The sequence below is a fragment of the Caretta caretta genome, chromosome 2 (genome assembly GCF_965140235.1).
Source record: "Caretta caretta isolate rCarCar2 chromosome 2, rCarCar1.hap1, whole genome shotgun sequence".
In the NCBI taxonomy this organism is placed as follows: Eukaryota; Metazoa; Chordata; order Testudines; family Cheloniidae; genus Caretta; species Caretta caretta.
Window position 1 is genome coordinate 186,280,989 of NC_134207.1, and position 21,745 is coordinate 186,302,733.

General features: G+C 41.6%; 1 protein-coding gene across 5 annotated transcripts in view; it reads right to left on the reverse strand.

The window, feature by feature from the left end:
* The window catches only part of FBXL2 (F-box and leucine rich repeat protein 2), a 156,264-nt gene that overhangs the window by 55,891 nt on the left and 78,628 nt on the right, over positions 1 to 21,745 (reverse strand). For 4 of the 5 annotated variants that reach the window (XR_012667161.1, XR_012667162.1, XM_048838953.2 and 1 more), the window contains 6 exons: positions 17,907 to 18,001; positions 15,090 to 15,158; positions 14,908 to 15,003; positions 14,482 to 14,608; positions 14,213 to 14,287; positions 9,001 to 9,131 (listed from right to left, as the gene is read on the reverse strand). Coding sequence is in view for 3 of the 5 variants with exons in the window: in XM_048838953.2 (XP_048694910.1) it covers positions 9,001 to 9,131; positions 14,213 to 14,287; positions 14,482 to 14,608; positions 14,908 to 15,003; positions 15,090 to 15,158; positions 17,907 to 18,001 (593 nt within the window). In the remaining 2 variants the exon portion in view is untranslated. The remainder of the gene's footprint in view (positions 1 to 9,000; positions 9,132 to 14,212; positions 14,288 to 14,481; positions 14,609 to 14,907; positions 15,004 to 15,089; positions 15,159 to 17,906; positions 18,002 to 21,745) is intronic. The other variant, XM_075125663.1, reaches the window with a different exon arrangement.

Sequence of the window (21,745 nt, forward strand, 5' to 3'; positions counted from 1 at the left end):
ACTAATTCTGCCTTCCTTTTCCCTGCTGGATGACCATAAACAATACCACAACGTGCTTCAGCAGCTCTTGGCCTCCTAGTGGAGGAAGATCAGGACACATTAAACCAGGTCCAGAATATCCTGAAACTGCCGGGACCCTCCCGCACTGCCCTCCACATCCATGAAGCCATGCTGCAACCAGCACAGTTGGTCTGGCATACACTGGTATACACCCTACTCCTTTAAGCAGCAGAGTGATGCTACTTCGTCTCATCGAAAGGAACAGACTTCCTTTTCACTCACCCACCCCCAACTCACTGGCGGTTCACGTGGCGATGGAATGCACTCACCAACAACACCTGAAGTCCACCCTTACACACACTCACAAAACCCCAGACAGAGCGGCGAAGAAGCTGGACCAGTCCTGCATCACCAATTACGAGGCCATGTTGGCAAAGTACAACTTTCTCACGTACTCCAAACTTTCATAGTTTCAGGGTTTTCTTCTGCCAGACAAACAACATGAGTTCCAGACACTATTTGATGAGGGCAAACTGGTTACTAAGGTGAGCCTCCAGGCAGTGGGTGATGCTGCTGACATCACCTCACGCTCCCTGGTGACCGGAGTCATACTCCGACATGAATCCTTGCTCCAATTGTCCAGACCTCTCTTGAGGACCTCCCCTTCAATAACCAGAAACTTTTTAGTGACAGGACGGAAGAGTCCCTGCACTCACTCAAAGGCTCTCATGCCCCTCTGCAGTCATTTGGCATTTACACCCCAGACTCTTCCCTCTCTACTTCCAAAGACAACAAGTGCTATCATGACATCAGCAGCATGCTCAATAGCCCCATTACTCTGCCACTACAACCTCTGCTCTCTCAACCCTCCTGCTATGTCAGTCTAAGCAACAATTTTGACACTCTCACCAAGATCCGTAAATGTCTCCCTACCCCTCCGTCTTGCCCTCTTTCCCCACAATTGGGGCAAGACCATCACAGACCACTGGGTACTGGACATCATTCACCAGGGGTACTCTATAGAATTCCTCTTTCCCCTCCCCCCCGCTGGCTGTGGAGATCTTCTCTGAGAGGAAGCAGATGCCCTTCTCATTGGAAGTTTCTCCACTTTATGGTTGGTCACTCCCACTGTCAGTTCCATGACCTTCCCTTCGGTATCACCACCAATCCATATGTATTCACAAAAGTCTTCCCCATTGTCACAGCCCACATGCTATGCCTCCGCCACTCCGGGTTTCCCTGCCTAGACAACTGGCTCCTACTGGCCAGGTGGTTAGGTGGTATAGGTGGTTAACAACCATTAATGAAAGGTCTAAGTGTGTGAGAGAGAGCACTGTATGGCTACACCTGCCATTGTCATATGCAGTTGAACAGGAAACACAAACTATTCCCCCCTTTTCAGCTAAAGTATAGTAGATCATTGAGGCAACCACCTCCTCTGAGCTATCCAGACTCTTTGCGATATTTATTTATTTATTGGGGCATGCCTGGACACTCTGGTGGGCCAGGCTTTCCTCCTGGCAGATCGGTTTACCATCTTTACTTCTCGCATCACTTTACGCCACAAACCACACACCTGCATCCACGAATGCCTCTCTCTCCTCGATCACATGGCAGCCTGCACCTCTATAATTCCCTATGCCCACCTCCATATGCACTGCCTTCAACTATAGATCAGATCAACCTACAAACCGCAGACAGACCCCTTGGACAAGTCCGTCCCTCTCCTCTGTTTCATCCTGGCCTCCCTCACCTGGCAGACTGACTTGCCCAAGGTACTGATAGGCACCCTGTTACACCTCCTGCCTCCTGCACCACTCTAACTATGGACACCCCCTTACAGGTTGGGGTGCCCACCTGGATGCTCATACGGCCCAGGGCCTCTGGACACTAAGAGTGGCCAGGATGCATATCAACATCCTGGTTTTGTGAGCTGTCCATTTTGCCTGTCAGGCATTCCTTCCTCTTACACAATCACATCACATTCAACTGCTATCCGACAACATGGTGGCAATTTTATATATCAACAAGCAAGGCAGTGCCAGATTGCCCCCTCTGTGTGTGGAGGCCATCCAACTCTGGAACTGATGTATCAGATAAAATGTCATGATACAGGACATGTACTTTCCAGGCGCCAGCAACTCCCTTGCGGACATGCTCGGCAGGTCATGCTCAGCAGGTCCTTCTATGCTAACCACGAGTGGGAACTACACAATCCCACACTATGCTCAGAATTCCACTGCTGGGGCACCTGGCGTCGGGACCTGTTTGTGACCAACAGGAACCAAAACGTCCCCCTCTTTTGTTCCAGAGCAACACTTGGGATAGACTCACAGGGCAATGACTTTCTCCTGCCCCCCAGTGAAGTCCACTATGCCTTTCTACCCATTCCCCTCCTGCACAAGATTCGATGGGAACAAGTGATGTTCATACAGATAGTCCTCTTTTGGCCTTGCCAAGATTGGTTCATGGACCTCCTCCACCTCTCTGCTCATCACCGGATCCACCTCTGCCCTCACCCAGATCTCCTCACACAGACGCTAGGCCGACTCTGACATCGCAACCTGAGCCTGGTCCATCCCACGGTATTTGGATGGAGCTCGCAAGCAAACAGAGCATGCTCCACCCCAGTGCATGACATTCTCAAGCACAGCAGGAAGCCACCCACCAGGGTCTGCTATCAGGTGAAACAGAAGTGTTTCACCACATGGGCACGCTGACAACATCAGCCACTAGACTCCATCTCCATTCCTATCCTCCTGGACTACCTTCTCCAACTTGAGATGTCGGGCCTATTTGGCTTCCAATACCCACCCTCCATTGCCTCTGCTATGGCCTACTTTGCTTACCGGTAAGAGGGATACTGGAGCAGCAGCAACCCACATGGCCTCTTATAGCCTCGGATGCGAGCTTGCGGACAATGTGCTTGTGGGTTAATGGACACTACTAAAAAAACTGTTCCGGCTCCAGCACAGGGCACACGCACACCAACGTTTGGAATCCAAATAGGGACCACACATCTCAAAGAAAGCTCCAGTTACAGTAAATAACCTCCTCTTCTGTAGTTTTGAGCAGCTCATCATAGGTGATTAGCAATCCTTAATGAAAGCCTGGATAGAGCAAACACATAACTGGTGCAAAAATTATTTAGAATGTCAAGCATAAGGGGAAACATGTTTTAGGATCACCCATGTGTTATCCCTTTCTTTGTCTGCATACCACTTATCTTTTTTTTCAATTCTAATTATGTGTGTTACCTCTGCCTCTCACCAACCCTGCAAACCTCTTCTCTAATGCTCCATAACATAAAAACATGCAAAGTGATGGGATATGCTTTAAAAAGAAAGAGCAATCACGCAACTTACTTGCTACACATCTGGTTGAAAAGCACTGAACACTGGCGCACGGGCAGCAGTGGGTGAGAAAGGAAAAGAATGGCAATTCCACCTTCAGATTTGTTGTCCCTGGATCTAATGACGGGGTGTGGAGAGGTGAGCTAACAGCTGTCCTACTGTGTCATTCAGCTAGGGAGCCATGATGCAGACTAGGTTGGGCAATAATACTGGGGCATACTGATCACAGACATTGCACTGATAAGCATGAGGGTGAGTGAGGTTCTGGTGTTGGTCTGTTTTGCTGATTGCACCAGATTTGATGCGGCGGTCTAGTGAAATCCTTTCTAGGCAGTGGCTGACATTTTCTCTGTTTATTTCTTTATACTGTGACTAGTTTTGGAGGGGGATGCAGGTGAGTGGCCATCTTAACTGGCAATGGTGTGTGACAGATACATAGATACTGGAACTGAGTTATGGTGCACTCTTGGTGAAGATCTGAGGACACTGTTTTTAGGAAACTACAATTACAGTTAAGTAATTTTCTCTTTCTTCCAAGGTAAGCATCCTCAGAATAGTCATACTCTTTGGAAACTACAGAGGTAAAGTGAGGTACCTCTGCTAAGGAAATCGAAGAAGAAAAACCAGGACAGACAGACACAGTGAGAGATTCCAAGCTATGTAAGACAAACCAGAGGGAGGAAAGAGTTGTAACTCAACTTGGAAATAAATATTATAGATGAAATTTTAATTCATTCATGACACCTGAATAGCAGTGCATAGGGAGCAGCCATGACTGCCTTGTAAGAGTAGAGCTATCACTGAAGGCTGCCTAATGTCACGTGTGTGTCAGAATGCATTTATGATTAATACAATTCTTGACTGAGATCATTCTAAATAATCCTTACACAGGTAAGGTTTAAGTAGTTGTGTGTTTCAAAGTGCTAACCATAAAGCACTACTCAGAAATGCCTCAGAATCTCATCTCCTTCCCAAGTCTACCCAGTGTAGGGTCACTGAGTAAATACTCTCTGTAATACAGGAACCCTCTTCTCTCAAAAGGGCTATATTGAACATCCATGAGCAATCCTTTATAGGCTTGTTAAGTCCATGTTCTGTGATCTTGAGCAGCTCATCATAGGTGGTTAACAACCGTTAATGAAAGGTCTAAGTGTGTGAGAGAGAGCACTATATGGCTACACCTGCCATTGTCATATGCAGTTGAACAGGAAACACAAACTATTCCCCCCTTTTCAGCTAAAGTATAGTAGATCATTGAATGCTGATTTTACTCTATTAAGTACATAGGATATTTTCTACTTAGAAGTATTGCAGAGTTGGTAATACTTTAACTGTTTTCTTCCCTTTCTCCTCAAGAGAGGGTGCATGCATTGCCAAAGCACCTTTCTGATTCATTGGATTCCTTACTCTTTCCTAAAGTAGAGAGAGAAATAAGATGCTAAGAGGGTGAATAAGAAGCAAGGCACTGGCAATCATGATCTGAGTTTAATCACCATAGTACATTTTTGTTCCCAGCCTCTTGAGGTGGTCCCAGCAACTAGATTAATTGCAAACAGAGAGGAGCTGGAAAGAGCTGAGATCCAGGACATCCTGGCACACAGGCATCAAGCGGATTTAAATGTGCCTCCCCACCAAGACATATGACTCTATCTCTGCTTCCAAGATGCTTCAATGCCTCAGTCTCTGAACTGGAGTTAATCACCACCAGGGCCCTTCAGCTCATCATAGCTCTGCTTTGATGTACCAGTCTTGTATGCAGTCACACTCAACTCTGCTCTCCTTGAGAATTTCTTCCATCAGACTTTACAAACCAAACTAGTTTCAGACATCTGGGGAACCCTGAAGGAGACTGTAGCGGGGTGGCCACCCGCTCCTGCCTGGAAGGGCCTAAAACAGCCCTGGGAGAAGGCTGGGGCAGGGGAAAAGCTGGGCTGATTGGCAGAGCAGCCGTAGCTGGGTGCCACGCCCCAAATGGACCAGCGGGCCTTATAAAAGTCAGGGAAGCCAGGAGCAGAGGAACTCCCTCTCTAGCCCTGAGAGGGAGGGACCTGGCTGCAGAGACCTGAATAGAGGACCTAGTTTGGAGCAGGGCTGGGGAAAGGCCAAGGGAGCCGGGGAGCTCTGGCCTAGGAAAGCCCCAGGCTGCAGGCCTGGGAAGGCCTATTAGGTACCTATTAGGGAGTTGCAAGGGCAGCCACAGGTAGGCAGAGGCAGCAGGTCCAAACCCCTCGCCTGTGATGAGTGGCTTATACTGCAGTCTGCCCCAGGAAGCAGGGGCTAGTTGGTGACTGGCAGTAGCCTAAGACTGAGGCAAGATGGGGATAGTGGAGGGGATTCCCCTGGGAGGGGGAGACCCAGAACTGTGGGGGTACTGCCAGGGGGCAGCAGGTAAGGGGGCACCGGGGTCCTGAGAGGGACATGGGGGCCAGCAGTGGTGGTGAGACACCGGCCTGAAAAGGGCGCTCCGGAGGCTGGAATGTTAATTCCCTGAGATGACCAGCAGGAGGCGCTGCCGGTGAGTCTGAGCCCGAGCCCGGTTACAGAGACCAGAGCACTTGTCAGAGGATCTGATGGCTCAAAGTGATAACCTACAGCAGATCCCACACCTCATGCAAGTCATGATCATCCCTCAGGCAGTACAAAGACCAGACATGTTCACTGTTGGCAGGCATTTTGTCTGTTGAGGCATCTCTGGAAGTCAGTGTGGAGTTTCTCCATTCCTGTTAAGACAACTTGAACTGGAGGGAAAAAACCCACTAACAATAACCTGAACTGTCACCTTGGATAAGCCAAGCCAAACAAAGGCATTATGGAAGACTAGTGCAGGGTCACATCAGCAAACCAGCTGAACTTAGACAAATACCAACATTTTCTTTAAAAGAAAATAGAAAAAAAATACAAAAAAATTGAATATCAGCACTTAGCTGAGGGAAGAGATGTGGAAAAGGATATCTAACCAGGTAAGCACTAAATATAGAGCAGCTGCTCAATGGAGCTCTGAACCATTATATGGAAAGAAAGGAAACTGGCTAGAAGTTATTGGCCACTGGATTGGGCAGGAAGTTATGTGGCACCAGCTGGTAAGGTGGAGCTTTGAACTTCTAACATCTGATCTGTCATGTGCCAGAGACGAGATCCACACAGTGGGGAGAGGGGAGCACTAACAAATGGTAATTCTGCAGAAAGCCTGGGAACAGCATGCGGAGTTGTAAGACTGATCTCTGGATAGCAAATATTCTTATAAGGCCTGCCCCTAAATTGGCCAGTGAGTAGATCAGCTGATCCAATTTTGGGAAGAGAGTTAGAAAGTTTCTGCAGGTTTTCTAGTTCTTGAAAAGATGTCATTTAGGAGGTACAAAGAAGAAGGGAGTTGTATCTCCAGTTGATTCCCCAACATGAACATTTTAATACAGTACAATTTTAGTACATAGTCTTGAAGCTCAGTCTATGGCAATTTGCATTATCCTTACTTTGGATGAGAGATGGATCTATGGGGTTCATTTTGTCAGATTCATTTTCCTTGCTAATATCTTGTTACTGTATGAGAAATGGCTGAAGCCTGTCCCCTTGTGGCACTGAGGGAGACTAACAAGCTACAGGATAGTAAATCAAGCTTGCTTAGCTAGCAGTACATTTTATGGTGCCCCACGTTAGATGCTTCCTTACATTTTTCTTGAGAGATTTCTCATGAGAGTTGTCTTTCCCTTGAAAGGAGGAGTGTGGGACTGATAGGTATTTTAGGCCTCTTTCTTTGCCTTAGAAAGTGAGCCAGGAATGATTTCAAAGTACCTATATTTTTCTGACATCAGTTAGAGAGAGAGAGACTCAGATTTGTCCTAACTAGTGGCAATGGGTTTAGATTTTTTAAGGAGTGTGACAAACCAGTTTGAAAATACTCTTATGACTGAAGCAAGAGCATGCATAAGCACTCATAGCTATTTGCATAAGCAGTCAAATTTGGATCAGATACAGACATTGACTTGAGGAGAGTCTTTGTAAATTAAACAAAAGCTCTTTTTTTTTCCTACCGATCAGGTTAAAAATGAACTTGGCAGAATGTGCATGGTAATTACACACAATACTGGCATCCAAATATAGTTTGTCAGAATTCTTTTTGATACAAAGTTTACTGATATATATATTTTCCTTAATGGTCCACAATTAAAGTTTAATTGGTCAGCATCCCTAAGAACTGTTATGACTCTTGAATCTGTTTCTGTCATAATTAAGGTTTTAACTTCATCTTAAGAAGCTTAATATTTTTGTATTAAAAAATCAACCTTTAATTAAAAGTGTAAGATATTTTCCTTTTGAGTTGCCCCATAACAGAAATCTTCTTCATGACTAGGGTGGAGGCAGATATCCATTTCTGTGTTAAACAGATTCTTCAAAATATTGAGAAATGAGGATTAACTGTGCAGTGTTACCATACACTATCAAATAGCTATATTTCACTCCTGAGACGGCTGCATTTTCGTGGTTCGTGAAATAAAATCTATGTTGGAACTGCCCATAATTGCAGCACCTAACATGCACATAGAGGTTTGTGGCTTGAGATTACTCTTAATACCATTTATCACTTTAAGAAAAGTAGGGAACCCAAGGAAAGGAAACTATAGTGAATACTTACCCTTTAGAGAAAGTTTCCTTAGCATTAAGAGTTACATGAAATTATTTTGGTTCATATAGTGGGCAAAGTGCAGCTAATACCACTATAACATAAAAAGTTAACAGCAAATTTATATTATTTCTGAATTGGCAGATAATTTACTTATAGTAATAACATTATGAAGATAAATTCAGATATACTGAACCAGATTATTTTCCTTGTTCCAGACCCTCTGTGTTGCTCTGGTGGTGTAAAGGGGCCAAAAGCAAAAACATCTCTAGAGCTGAGCATTGTCCCATTGTGGGAGAATCACCAGCTGGCTTTAGGGCAGGCACGGCCAACACCTGTGCCATTCCCACTGCAACCCTCAGCGTAAGGGCATTACAATCTGAAGGAGGGAGAGGTGTAGCCCAAGTGCTACTATACTGTAGCTATTCTTGGCTGGCATATTGGACCTAAAGGCTGTTCTAAGTACACTAGTGCCAGGAAAGAACAAGACAGAGGATCAGGGAGTTGCAACTAGCTTCATTTTGAGCCACCCCACCTCAGCTGTGCCCATCAGATACTGGGTATAGATGACAATTTAGCCCATTGTGCATTTAAGTCTAACAGTGCTGGGCAGCATAGCATACTAATGGCAAAACACACCTAAAATGTCACCTTAGTGTAGTTCTAGTTAAGTATTTCAGGTATGATTTACAGTACTATTTGTAAGGCAAAAGAAGAAGATACCGAGCCATAAAATGTAGTATCTATTGGACAGATCCTCAGCTCATGGAAATTGTCATATGACAACTCACAGCAGCTGAGGATCCTTTGTATATATCTATGAAGTAATATAGAGTCAGTTAGTAACTGTGACTTAATTCTTTTTCCTCTTTTCACATGATATGCAGGGGTTGGGGTTTTGCCCTGATGCTGAACACCCTTAACTCCAATGGAAATCAATGGAAGTTGAAGGTGCTCAGAATTTCATAGGAGAAACTTAATCTCCCAGGATCAGGCCAATGAGGAATACAAAAATTGTGACATACTCACTTCAATCTCGGACAGTTTAGACCAAGGGCTGTGAGAGAAGCATCTGTAAGGTTGCTACAACCAGAAACACACAGTGACTGAAGTCTGTGGCATCCTCTACAAATTTTTACAATGCCTTCATCTGAAATTTGCTGCAACAAATAAAAAAGGTTGAAGTTTATCCTGCTATCAAGTAATTTGTCTAGGAATAAAAATAGAGCCATGCAATATGACATCAGATCAACAGTGTGCAACCATGATAAGTTGTCTATTTTCATCCACAAAACATCAGCAGGAAATCACACACCAGGAAAGCACACACTGCTTCTTTGAGACAACCACCACATAGGATTCCTGCTCACCCACATCTTTTTGTAGATTTGAGATTCTGTTCTAAGGCAGTGTGAAGCTAGGTTTTCTCCCATCCTTGGCATGGTTTTCATATGGTAAATATTTTAATTTACCATCACATGCAGTTTGTATTTTTAGGGGAGCTTTTCCTTCCCACAAATTTAGGGATTAACTAAGAAATGTCTAGAGGGAGTTGAGGCACTAGCAGTTAGAATGAAAGATGAGGGAGGGGCTCATGCCCAATGCCACAGACTGCCAAAAACTAACAGTGATTACCACTTGTCTTGCACTGGGGATGCAAAACCCAAGAGTGGGAATCCTATAGTATGGTATCTTCAAAGAAACAGAATTACAGGTCAGCAGCTATTCCTTATCCCCATTTTACAGAAGGTATGTTGAAATACAGAGATTTGCCCCAAATTACCCAGGAAGCCTGCAGCAGACCCAGGAAAAGAACCTAGACCTCTCATTTCCCTGTCCTTTGAGTTAATCTTTCATCATAGTGTTCTGGTTTAGCCACTCTGATAGAGAGAACTAACTTATGTTCTGAATTGCCTGCTGTTGAATTTGCATGGTCATTTTCTGAAACAGGCATAATTGAAAACAGCTCCTCAATACTAGTTGCATGCATGATATGAATAGTCTTCTAGGACACAATGAAAGATTATAATATTTAGAAACAAGATGAATTGTGTCAGTTCTTCTGGATCCTCCTGTCTAAAAGAAGTGTTTTTCCTACTTTGGTAACTTAACATCTTCCAAATAAATTATCCTTTGTGTTAATACAAGCTCATTCCTCTTTTGATTGTCATTCCCATGTGATGAAAACAGTGATTTCTCCTGCCTTTTGAGATGACTGTGTTTATTGTTTTTATGAGCCTATCATCTAGATATGTTTATATGACCTTATTTCTGAAGCTAACCACTACCACAAACATTACTTTAGGTAGCAAAAAAAAACCCCAAAACCAAAAACACCCCAAAAAACAGTCTTGGAACTTAGATTAGCACAGCCCAGAAAGATATGCATTGGTAATATACTATATTTTCCCATCTGAAAACCTGAAGCAGTTTTCATGATTCCAGAATACTAGCAGATTAAAAAACAGGTACACCTCATAGCTACACCTGATGTAAATCCCCCTGGATCCACAGACAGGAGAATAGATTTTAGAGTTTCCATCTTGAACCATTTTAATTTGATAGACATATTGAACCATTTTAGACTTAATATTGGTCCTGCACCTTCTGGCATTGTGGCAAGAGCGTATATCTTAAATTCTTGACTGAATGGCTCCTACTATTTTACTTGGCGCCAACGATCTAGAATTTTTCTTATTTTTGTCTTTGAAAATGATATTATTGTGACAGTAGTAAGAAGATAATTGAACTTGACTCGGTGACCACTGGAGAAGGATACATTAAATCCTACATTAATTTGTAAACCAAACCCCCTCTCTCTGAAATTATCCAAGATTTCACAGCACCTAGTTCCTTTTCATGAAAGAGCATAATTAAATCCACAGTGCTCATAAAGATGTTTGCAATCCACAGACCATATAAATTCTGAATACAATACCTCTTGAATATGAGGTATAATAATAATCTCCATGGGCAATGCCAGTTCACTTTATTACCAAGTCAATGCCATGCTAACTTCCAAGAACCACAAAAATGAACCTGCAAATCTTGTTAGGGATGGATCGCACTTCTGAGTTTAGTAAGCTCCATAGTGCTAACCTGTGAACCATGTAAGCAACAGGCTGCACCAGTACCTCTGAGAACATGCTTCATAGCAGTAAGCTATTGAGCCAGATTCTTCAAAGCAGTGCAAAACCATCAGTCCAATATGCCCCAAAATTGACAACCAGCTTACGGAGAATTACCCTACTGTAAAGGTAATCTTCCAGTGACAGAGTCAACGTAGGGGCTCTTATAAAACTCATACTTTCAAGTACTAATACAGCAGAGAAGATGAGCGGGCATGGAATGTCATGCACTACACTGGATCTTCAGCAGCACTTTGGGGCCCCCTGTGGCTGTTGTAACCTAGTGTAAGTTAGCACAGAATTCAGACTAGTCCAGTTGTCACCAACCAGTCGATCACAATCGACTGGTACATCCTGGAGACTCTCCCAGTCAATCACGATCTCTGGCCACTAAAAGTCCGGCAGTGCAGCGGAGCTGTCACTACGGCAGGCTCCCTGCCTGCCCCAGCCCCACTCCCTTGCGGCCCCGGGGGAGAGAGGGGACAGGGGAATCTGTGTGCTGTTCCTGCCTGCAAGCACCACCCCCGCAGCTCCCACTGGCCGTGAACGGGGAACTATGAGCAATGGGAGCTGCGGGGATGGTGCCTGCAGAGAGGGGCAGCGTGCAGAGCCATGTACCTCTTCCTGAATCCAAACTCCTTCCCAGAGCTTGCACCCCTCATCCCCTCCTGCACACCAACCCCCTGCCCCAGGCTCAGTCTGGAGCCCCCTCCCACATGCCGAACCCCTTGACCCCAGGGCAGAGCCCACACCCCCTCCTGAACCCCAACCCCCTGCCCCAGCCCACTGAGTGAGTGAGGGTGGGGGGAGAGTGAGTGACGGAGAGGGAAAGGATGGAGTGAGTGGGGCAGGGCCTCAGGGAAGGGGCGGGGTAGATCCTGGGTTGCACTTAAATTCAAAAAGTGATCTTGTGAGTAGAAAGGTTGGAGACCACTGAGCTAGTCTAACAGTTGCTGAGGGACCAGCCTGCACAGAGCTACATCAAGACCAGGTAAGGCCCCCAAACTGGTGCTCCATGTAGGCTAGCCACATCCCAGGATCTGGCCCATTGTTTTGTGAAGCTTCTTAATTCCTTGAATCAGAATATTTGTCTTACTGAGGTTTACAATCTCTGCGGATGTATTATGCTACTTGAACTAAAGATATTTGATTTATGAAGCTTAGAAACTATTCCATGAAGCTTCTAAACACTTGTGGTGAATGCATATTCATTCAATCAAATTTAGTTTTATAAATTTTATTTATTCTGCTTTTGAATGCAAAGCTTTTAAGTTCTTTGAAGCATACCTCTTGGATTAGAAAGGTTATCCCAACTCTTCAAGCAGCAATTGAAGAATCTCTACATTCTGCAGAACTCCAGAAGTTCAAATAGTCAAATTAGCCACCCAATCTTAAAAAATAGTCCTATGCATTAAATCTTACAGAGGACAAAAAAATCAATTATGAGGGTCCCATTTTAGAAGCCAGATTGCCAAAGAATACTGAATTATTTTTGAGTTTGAATTCAGATCCCATATAGGCTGAAGAAATAGTGGAACGGTGATATCACAAAAGTTTAGACACTGAATGTTTAGCAGCTGAGCAACTGAGAGGGACAGATTCTTAGTCAGACTTCTTGGGTTTTGTTGTAGTAACATCTAATTATGTGACTAACATTTTAGATGCAGAAAGATTGTTAAAAGCTTCTATACCCTTGTCCCTTCAGTTAAGATGTTAGAGTTCACAATAAACAACTATGAGACCTCCCAGAGGTCCTGCAGCAAAATCAGATTCAAACAGAAAAAAAAAGTTCAGACCTCCTTTATATGGCAAATAAAAAAGGAGAAAAGCTCCATTTCCAACCTGGACCTTTAAAGAAAATAAGCATGCAAAACTTCAAGAAGAAATGGATAAGTTGTTTTTGCTGTTTTTTAAGAAAGTTAGAGACTGAAAGAAGTAAGGATTGTAATGGAAATTGCCTCACCGTCACAACCTAGACATTCATCTCATGGAAGGCACAAGCTCTGCATTCACAAAGTTTTTAACTACTGCAAGACTTCTAATATAGCTTATAATGTTTGCAGTGTTCTAAGATATTTAAGACTTTAGCATCTAATAAGTCCACAATTTCCCATCAAACCTTAATACAAATGGTCCCATGCTGGAGTACTCATTGAGGAATAATGAATAAAACAGATTTGAAGGTTTCAGACCAAGTAGTTTTTGTGATATGCTCTTGCAATAAACAGCAGAAAACTTTTTCAAAAGTAAAAAACTACAGTTTTTCATAGTTCTGTAACCAAAGAACGGATGAGCCAATTCACCTCCCGTTTCTCTCTCTCTTTTTTTTTTTTTTCAGTTCTCTTCTCTGAAAGTAACCATTAGAAATTTCAGGCAAAAAGGAGACGTCCCCCATCTTACAGAGTTAGATTGGAGTAAATCAGGCTTATAAAATGATACCATCAAACAAATATATTTTCAGTGCAGTGTGGGATGCACTGAATTAGATAAACAGCAGCAATTTCCATTCATAGGTAAATGAGCAACATTATGTTGAGAATATATGCTTTTCTCTCCTGCTATCAAGGACTGTCCTGACATAATCTAGCAGCTGTAATGCTACTAGATATTTTTTTTTAAACTATCCAGCACACAAGAATGTGTTTAGCACCTCATAGACATGGTCTCTGCCCAAAGAACTTACAATTAAAAATGGACCACAGATGACAGACTTTGGGGCTTGGGGCCTGGAAGAACAGGATAACATAACATCAGTAAGACTGCATGGTTACTTTGATTGTATACAATCCATGGAAGTTGACTGATTCCAGTTACTAGTTAAAAGCTAAAGCTATCTACAACTAAAAATAATGGAAAGCCAAAGGTTCCAAATCTTCATTCAGCTGTGGAAATATTCAGCTGGTTTATGGCCTCCAGGCAGCACAGGCCATGTTCCACTCAGCTATTTTATCAACACTGTGACTGAAATATTCTGTGACTTGTAGAAACGTGCTGTCCCAACTATGCAAAAGCATAAGACTTGAATTCATCAATGTCTGAAAAACATTTTGAGATCCTTAGATAAAAGGTGCTATAAAAGTAGAATGGACTCTTTCAAAGCTTAAAATACATACTGTGCATGACTGCAAGTTCAGGATTATAAGTTCACGACAGTGATTTTGAATGTGTTTCAGTGCTTCGTCTTCCAACTGTATTAATGAAAAAAAATAGCAAGAAAGACATTAAAAGTTAAAAGCACTACAAATGTACACACCTTATAGTGTTAAAAACAAAAAGACACTAAAACAAAAACATCATCATCTAAATTCAGGGAGGTTTTCAAAATACCAAAATATAAAGTGTACTCCTAAAGGATTATCTTGACACGCAAGCAGTTATGTACCTGTGTGCAACCTCTAAGAAACAGTGCTTTTAGTCCACTGCACCCTTTCACCAGTGCTTCAATACCATCCTTCGTAATCTGATCACACCAGGAAAGATTCAAATGTTCCAGATTTCTGCAACCCTCACTGGGAGAATTTAAAAAAATGCATAAAGTTAAATCCAACCTTAGAATGGTGATAACAGTGAAAAACCCAAATGAAACATGGTGTTACAAATTCATGATGGAGAACTGTGTCAGGGCTCTACAGAAAAGACATGGGAAAAGACCACACATAAGCACTATACATTACATCTTTAGAAATGCTAGGTATAGTGCATATATGAGGCTGATACATAGTATTAAGTTTCAAGACATATTGAGAAATTTGTGATTTCAGTAAAATGTTCTTCAAAATAGTTTTTTAACATGAATAAATATTCTTACCTTAAACCTTTCAAAGAGCTGTTTGTAATAGATACACACGATGTCAGATCCAGATGTTTCAGCTTGGAACAGAATTTGCTAAGGCTATAACACGTGCTGCAAAACAGCAGACACTCTAAAAATATCTTCAGCTACTTCTCTTTTCAAATTTCACTATCACATGAAAAAAGCTTTTCACCTACCTGTCAGTAATTTTTGTACATCCGTTTAGATTTAAATGTTCAATGTTTCTACAGTTCTGTGCAAATGTCCTAAAACAGCAATAAAAAGTTAATGAAATTTTATATGGAGTAAGTTATAATTGAGCCACTAGAGCGCACTCTCCCCTCAACCTCTTCTAAAATACAGAAACAGCCAACAACCTTGAGATGTGGGCCACAAAGTAAATTTCAGATCAAATTGTCACAGGGGCTGCTTCTTTCTTTTGCCAGAGTTCTTTTGTAAGTTTTTGTCTCTGTTAACTGGCAAAACCAATGTAGTTCCTATCATTTTCCCTCAAACTTGATTTTAGGGAGAAGTCTACTTCTGTTGTCTCCTAGATCTGTCCTGCTTTACACCTATTAACTCAAAACATTAACAGGAATAGGAGAGAGCAAGTATCACCACATTTGGATATTTGACTCTAGTTAAGCCGCTGGGCAGAGGATCACTCATTTTTCTGTTGTATTACTGAATCCTCAAATGGGTCACATTAGGGGCCGATCCTTCCTAAGTCAAAGGGAAGTGAAGATGCCCAGCAGTCTACAGGATGAGGCCCTGAAGCTACTGGATTATCCATGTAGGTCCCCTAGACCTATACTTTGGTCATTCATAAACTATAATATATGCAACTGGATGAAGTACTACCATCAGCTGGGTCTGAATTGTAAAGATGATTGTTGTCACTATCGTGTTAAAAACCTGTATAGAACATTACCCTAATTACCTGGAGGAAATACATAAATATCAGACTGCACAGATGAAAAGAAAATGTACAGCTACACAGCCTTTGAGAACAGTATTTTTATATCTAGGTTTCCTCCAACTTTATTAATTTTATGGGCACAGTTGGAGGCACACACACAAGAACAGCTCTGCCTGGAGTTTTGCCTTGGTTAACAGATGCAACTACACACACCGCTGGTAATAGTTGCTGGCTCTCCAATGTGGATTGAAAACAAGGGGGTTGGGGGAGAGAAGAAACAGCTGGTAGTTATATGGTTGATAGTTTCCACTTGAATCGTCAAAACGGCTATTCCAAAGTTTAAGTATTTACTGGAGGGAAACTTACATTTATGAGACAAACGAGACTTCTGTAGATTACTCTCAACATTTTCTCCAGTCTGCAATAAACTGTAGGAATAGTAAACCTATTGGGAAAATTGTGTCCTGCAAAACCCATGTGTGGATACAGGTACCTCAACTAAGCAATATTTATGCATCTGACACCTCTTTCAGTGACTGGGAATTATTTTTAACATAAGCATGGTAAAACAAAAGGGGTGAGAAAGCAGATCTGAAAACAGAACAGCACTTCCTAACTATTTCCCTAAAGAAAGCTTAGATCACTTACTATTTACTGGATTTTCTCTGACTTGGAGTGTATACAGACTACTCCTTTTCCCACTAGTTGCAGTCACCAGTGCAGCTCCACCAATGGTAGTCACTGTGGAAACACTAGGGTACGCGGGCCACCAGCATGTAAACCATGTCATCTAACTCTCTGTTATTTCCTGTTTGCATCATTTACTTGAATGAGCTCATGAATATTCTGTGTACTTCTTTAATTTATCTGTATAACCTCATACATCTTTTCAGCACCTGCCTGTAATCTGAACCACAAATAAACAGTTATAAATGTCAACACTGTTAGTATTCATAACAGGGAAGGGGCGGGCATGGTAGGGAACCTGATTCTCTCAACAAATCCCAACATTTGAAAAAAGACTAAACCAGCCTCAGGATTTGAAGAGACTCAGTGAGGTTATTTAAGTACTCTTAAATGAAATTATGGCCCATCTCACTTCTCTGCTATGGGCCTCACGGCTCATCCAAATGGAAGCACACTAAGATGTCAAAGTTACAGTGCAGGTAATTGACATAAAGTAAGTTATTCCAGAAGGATAAGAGCTTCTCACTGGAAAAAAAAAATAAGGAAAAACTAAGGTTTCCTCTTGAGAATATTTTAGTAAATTATAAAGTTATTCAGTTTTTAAAACAGTTGTAAAGGTTGAAAAAGTTTCCAGACATCTTCATAGAGAATATTAATGTTAGGTTTAACTGGTCTTTTCCTTTCCTTTTTATGCTCTGGAAAACAAGCTTTCCTTTTATAAAACATGGCTTTTTTCCTTAAAAGACGTTGTTTTGTTCCTACATGATTTTTGTTGTAAGTTTTATATTTTTATTGATTCCAACATAATTTTTCATTTTAAATAGGAAATTTTTGACTGATTCCAGCAATAACTTTGTTTTACAAAGCAGAGCATGTTCTATTTGAAACAGAAAAATTGGTTGCTTCTTGTTTTTTCCCCTACTCTTTATAAAGAAATTCTGTTACTAGTATGGGTTTTTCATTTTGAAAAGAATGCATTGTTTCTTGCCAACTCTTTTTTTTATGTTGAAAAGAAAATTTGGTTGGTTCTATATATGGCTTAGCTATTTAAAAGCAACAAGGCTTCTATTGAGAAAACACAGTTTATCTTTTAAGACTAGTCATGAAAAGGAAAGAAATAAACTGTTCACCACGAATTTGTTGAATACTTACTCCAGAAAACTTTTTTTTTTCCAGGTGCAAACAACTTGTCAGCAGAAATATGTTCCATTGTTAAGCATTTAAAATATTCAAAATCAGTAATAGCTGGGAAAACTAAAAATGATCTCTCACTCTTCTCATTACTTAATTCATTTCAAGAAAATATTAACTATTCTCTGCCCAAACTGGAATTCACATTGAGTGATTACATTAAGTCAGAAAGATTTGTACAAAGATGTCTAAATCAAGTTGTGGATAGATTACTTACTTCAAAGCGGAGTCTCCAACACCAAGACATCCTCTCAAACTAAGCTGTCTCAGGAACCCACCACACCTTTTGGAAATATTTTCCACCACACGACCCTTAAACCATATAAAAGTAAAGTTTTAATAAATGCTGTTTTGACACACCTAATATTATAAACAAATACGAAATCTCAATGCTGAGTTCCCACCCCTGCCATCCTCCTCCAGAAGGAGATTTCTAAAGTATGTAAGGAAAAAAGTACTTCTCACTAAAGATCTGTACCAACTCCAATTGAAGTAAATGGCCAAACTCCCGCTCACTTCAGTGGTTTTGGACTGAGACTTCAGGCAATCTGGTGAAAAGAACTACTATTTGCTTCAGCAAAACTCAACGGTAATATATTGCTGAAACAAAGTTTTTTGAAACAGATATTTGTACACTTAGGCCCCAATCCTGCAAACACTAATGCACATTAGTCATCTCATTGAGTTATTATATATTTAAGACCTTGTCTACACTACAGCACTGCAGCTGTGCTCCTGTAATGCCACATGGTAAACGTTTCCTACAGCAACAGAAGGGATTTTTTCACTGTAGCTAATCCGCCTCTCCAAGCGGCAGTTCCTAGGTCGACAGAAGAATCCTTCCTTTGACCTAGCCGCATCTACTGCGGGAGTTAGGTCAGCTTAACTATGGGGCTCACACCTGTGTTTACAAAATCTGATTATTACTGCTAAGCTTAGGTTTAAGTCCTCAAAGATACACATACTTTATACACCTCTCTGCATTTCTAAACTTACAGGCATTTGCTCCAGAACACTATTTATTCATGTCTCTCAACTGAATGGTATGATTCAACATGCAGACTGAAAATAGCATTACCGTTAAAAAATGCCCCTTAAAGAGAATTATGGTATTACACCCCTCTCTTCCACCCTGATTTTTTTTTTTTAGTGGGGAGGAGGGCGATACATTAGTTCAGCGGTTCTCAAACTGTGGTTTGGGATCCCAAAGTGGGTCTCAACCCTGTTTTAATGGGCATGGGCTGCTGTTAGACTTGCTGGAGTCCAGGGCTGAAGCCCAAGCCCAAGCCCCACCACCTGTGGCTGAAGTCCAAGCCCCACTGCCTAGGGCCAAAGCCCAAGGGCTTCAGCCCTGGATGGCGGGGCTCAGGTTACAGGCCCCCTGCCTGCCTAGGGCTGCAGCCCTAGAGCTTCAGCTTTGGCCCCCAGCCTGGGGTGCTGGGGCTCGGGTGGGCTCAGGCTTCGGTCCCCCCCTCCTGGGGTCGTGTAGTAATTTTTATTGTCAGAAGGGGGTCGCGGTGCAATGAAGTTTGAGAACCCTACATTAGTTTATACCAAAAGGCAGAAGCATTATATATTGTTGACCACACCACCACTTTGCTAAGTACTTACTAAGTGGAATAATTTTAAGGGAGCAATTAAAACTTTAATAACTATAGAAGCCAAAATAAATATAATTACAAAATTGATCATTTTATTTATTAAACAAATGTATATTTAAGTGCACAAGAAAAGAAAGCATTTTTAAAAACAAAACATTTTAAAATTAGAGCAGATCAAATACACAAAGGTTTTATGTTCCTTCTCTATCTTGAAAGGAAGTTATACTGAAATACGGGCAAACACACAACTTCCCCAAATACAGTATTTTTAATATTTTATTATTCACTGCTAATCCAAATGTACTGGCTAACATTATGTGAAAACATTTTGCTCTATTATGAGGCATCATTTCTCATTGTTAAGTAACAGAATGTTTAAATTCTATACGATTTCTAGAGTAAAGACGACAAACTAAATTTGATAATACACTTCCTGAGATGCTGTGATTTTTTAATCTAGGCTCTGATTAGTCACAACTGCTTCCTAACTGAAGCTAATTACCTCTAATGAAAAGAAGAAAAAACATCACCAAAATAAACGGAATATAGTGTAGATACATAAACCACGAAAATGCACAAATGCCAACTGTAACATGTAATTATTGAAGAAAAAGCTCCAGAACAATAATATTTCAGATTTAATCTAAAGTTAAAAGATGCACAAATAAAAATATATTTTAAATTTTCCAAACCCAACTGTTTTAGGAATGTTCAAAATATTACCAACTACGTTGTATATGGTTGGCCACAGAGTTGTGAACCAACAGGTCATAATGACATGGCCCCAGAGTGCTCATTGTGTACAATGCTTAAATTGAATTATAAACCTCATACTAAAAGTTGCCTCATGATGAAAGTTATTAAAAATATGTTGCATCAGTTATTGATTCTGTATTGAAAATATCTTTCAGATAAGAGAAAGGCAACATATAGTTCTTCTTGAAATACAGTCCCACTTCATTAGTGGCCTCAAAGTATAGATTATGGATCTACAAATTTAAATATATCCACATGATTTTTAACACGACTAGCTATAATTACTGCCTTGTGGGACAAACTTTCAAAAATATATTCTAAAGACTTACCTGAAATTTTGCACACGAATTTTCATGACTAAACTTGCATATGTAAAAACCGTATTTGTCTGCACAAATCTGGTATGTCTAACTACCCAATCTGGATACACAAAAGCTTAGACAAGAAAACATCGGAATGGCCATACTGGGTCAGACCACTAATTGATCTAGTGGACTATCCTGTTTTTTAACAGTGGCCAATGCCCAGATGCTTCAGAAGGAACGAACAGAACAGGGCAATTATTTAGTGATTCCATCCCTTGTTGACCACTCCCACCTTCTGGCTGTCAAGAGGTTTAGGGACACCCACAACATGGGGTTGCATCCCTGACCATCTTGGCTAATAGCTGTTGATTGGACATACCCTTCATGAACTTCTCTAATTCTTTTTTGAATCCAGTTAAACTTGACCGTCACAATATCCTCTGGAAACGAGTTCAACAGATTGACTGTGCAGTGTGTGAAGTACTTCCTTATGTATATGAATTTTATTGGGGGACCCCTGTTTTTGGGGGGGGTTATGTAAAGGGATAACAACACTTCCTCCACACCATTTCTAATTTTATAGACCTCTAGCAAATCCCCTCTTAGTCTCTTTTCTAAGGTGAACAGTTCAGAAGAGGGGGTTCAGGGAAAATTTTCTTTCAGGATGGGGTCTGCATCAAGTATGGCCTTCAAACAACCCCTAATCTCTCCAAGCTCATCATCAGAAGCAAGCTCCACCCAGAGAGGGACACATCAACTCAAAGTGGCACCACACCCTGCCAGAACAACAGATGCAAACCCTGCAGACATATCTCCACAGCTACAACGATCAACAGCCCCATCCCCCCCACACACACCTTTCAAGATCCATGGGTCCGACACATCCTTATCAAAGCATTTGGTGTACCTCATCCAGGGCACTAACTGCCCCAATAGCAACTATGTGGGTGAGACCAGACAATCACTATGCTCTCAAATGAACTCACACAGAAAACTGATAAAAGACAAAAACACTGTCACTTGTGGGTGAACACTTTTCATAAAGTGATCACTCTGTACCTGATCTATCAGTCCTCATCCTAAAAGGAAACCTGCACAACACTTTCAAAAGATGAGCCTGAAAGCTTAAATTCATAACTTTGCTAGACACTAAAAATCATAGACGGAATAGAGACACTGGGTTTATGACTTACTACAACAAACTGTAACCCACCAACAACTCCCACCCCCAGTTATGTCTCTCCTCTCCCCTTCCCTTTCCTCCCTATAAATGGAGGAGTGTTAACAGGCCTCTTCACCTTGAATAATCCCTTGAAATGTGAGTTATCTGCTTATGCTAAACAGTCTGTTCAAATACTTGTATTTGGCAGTGACACTTTGAGTCAGTTTCCCAG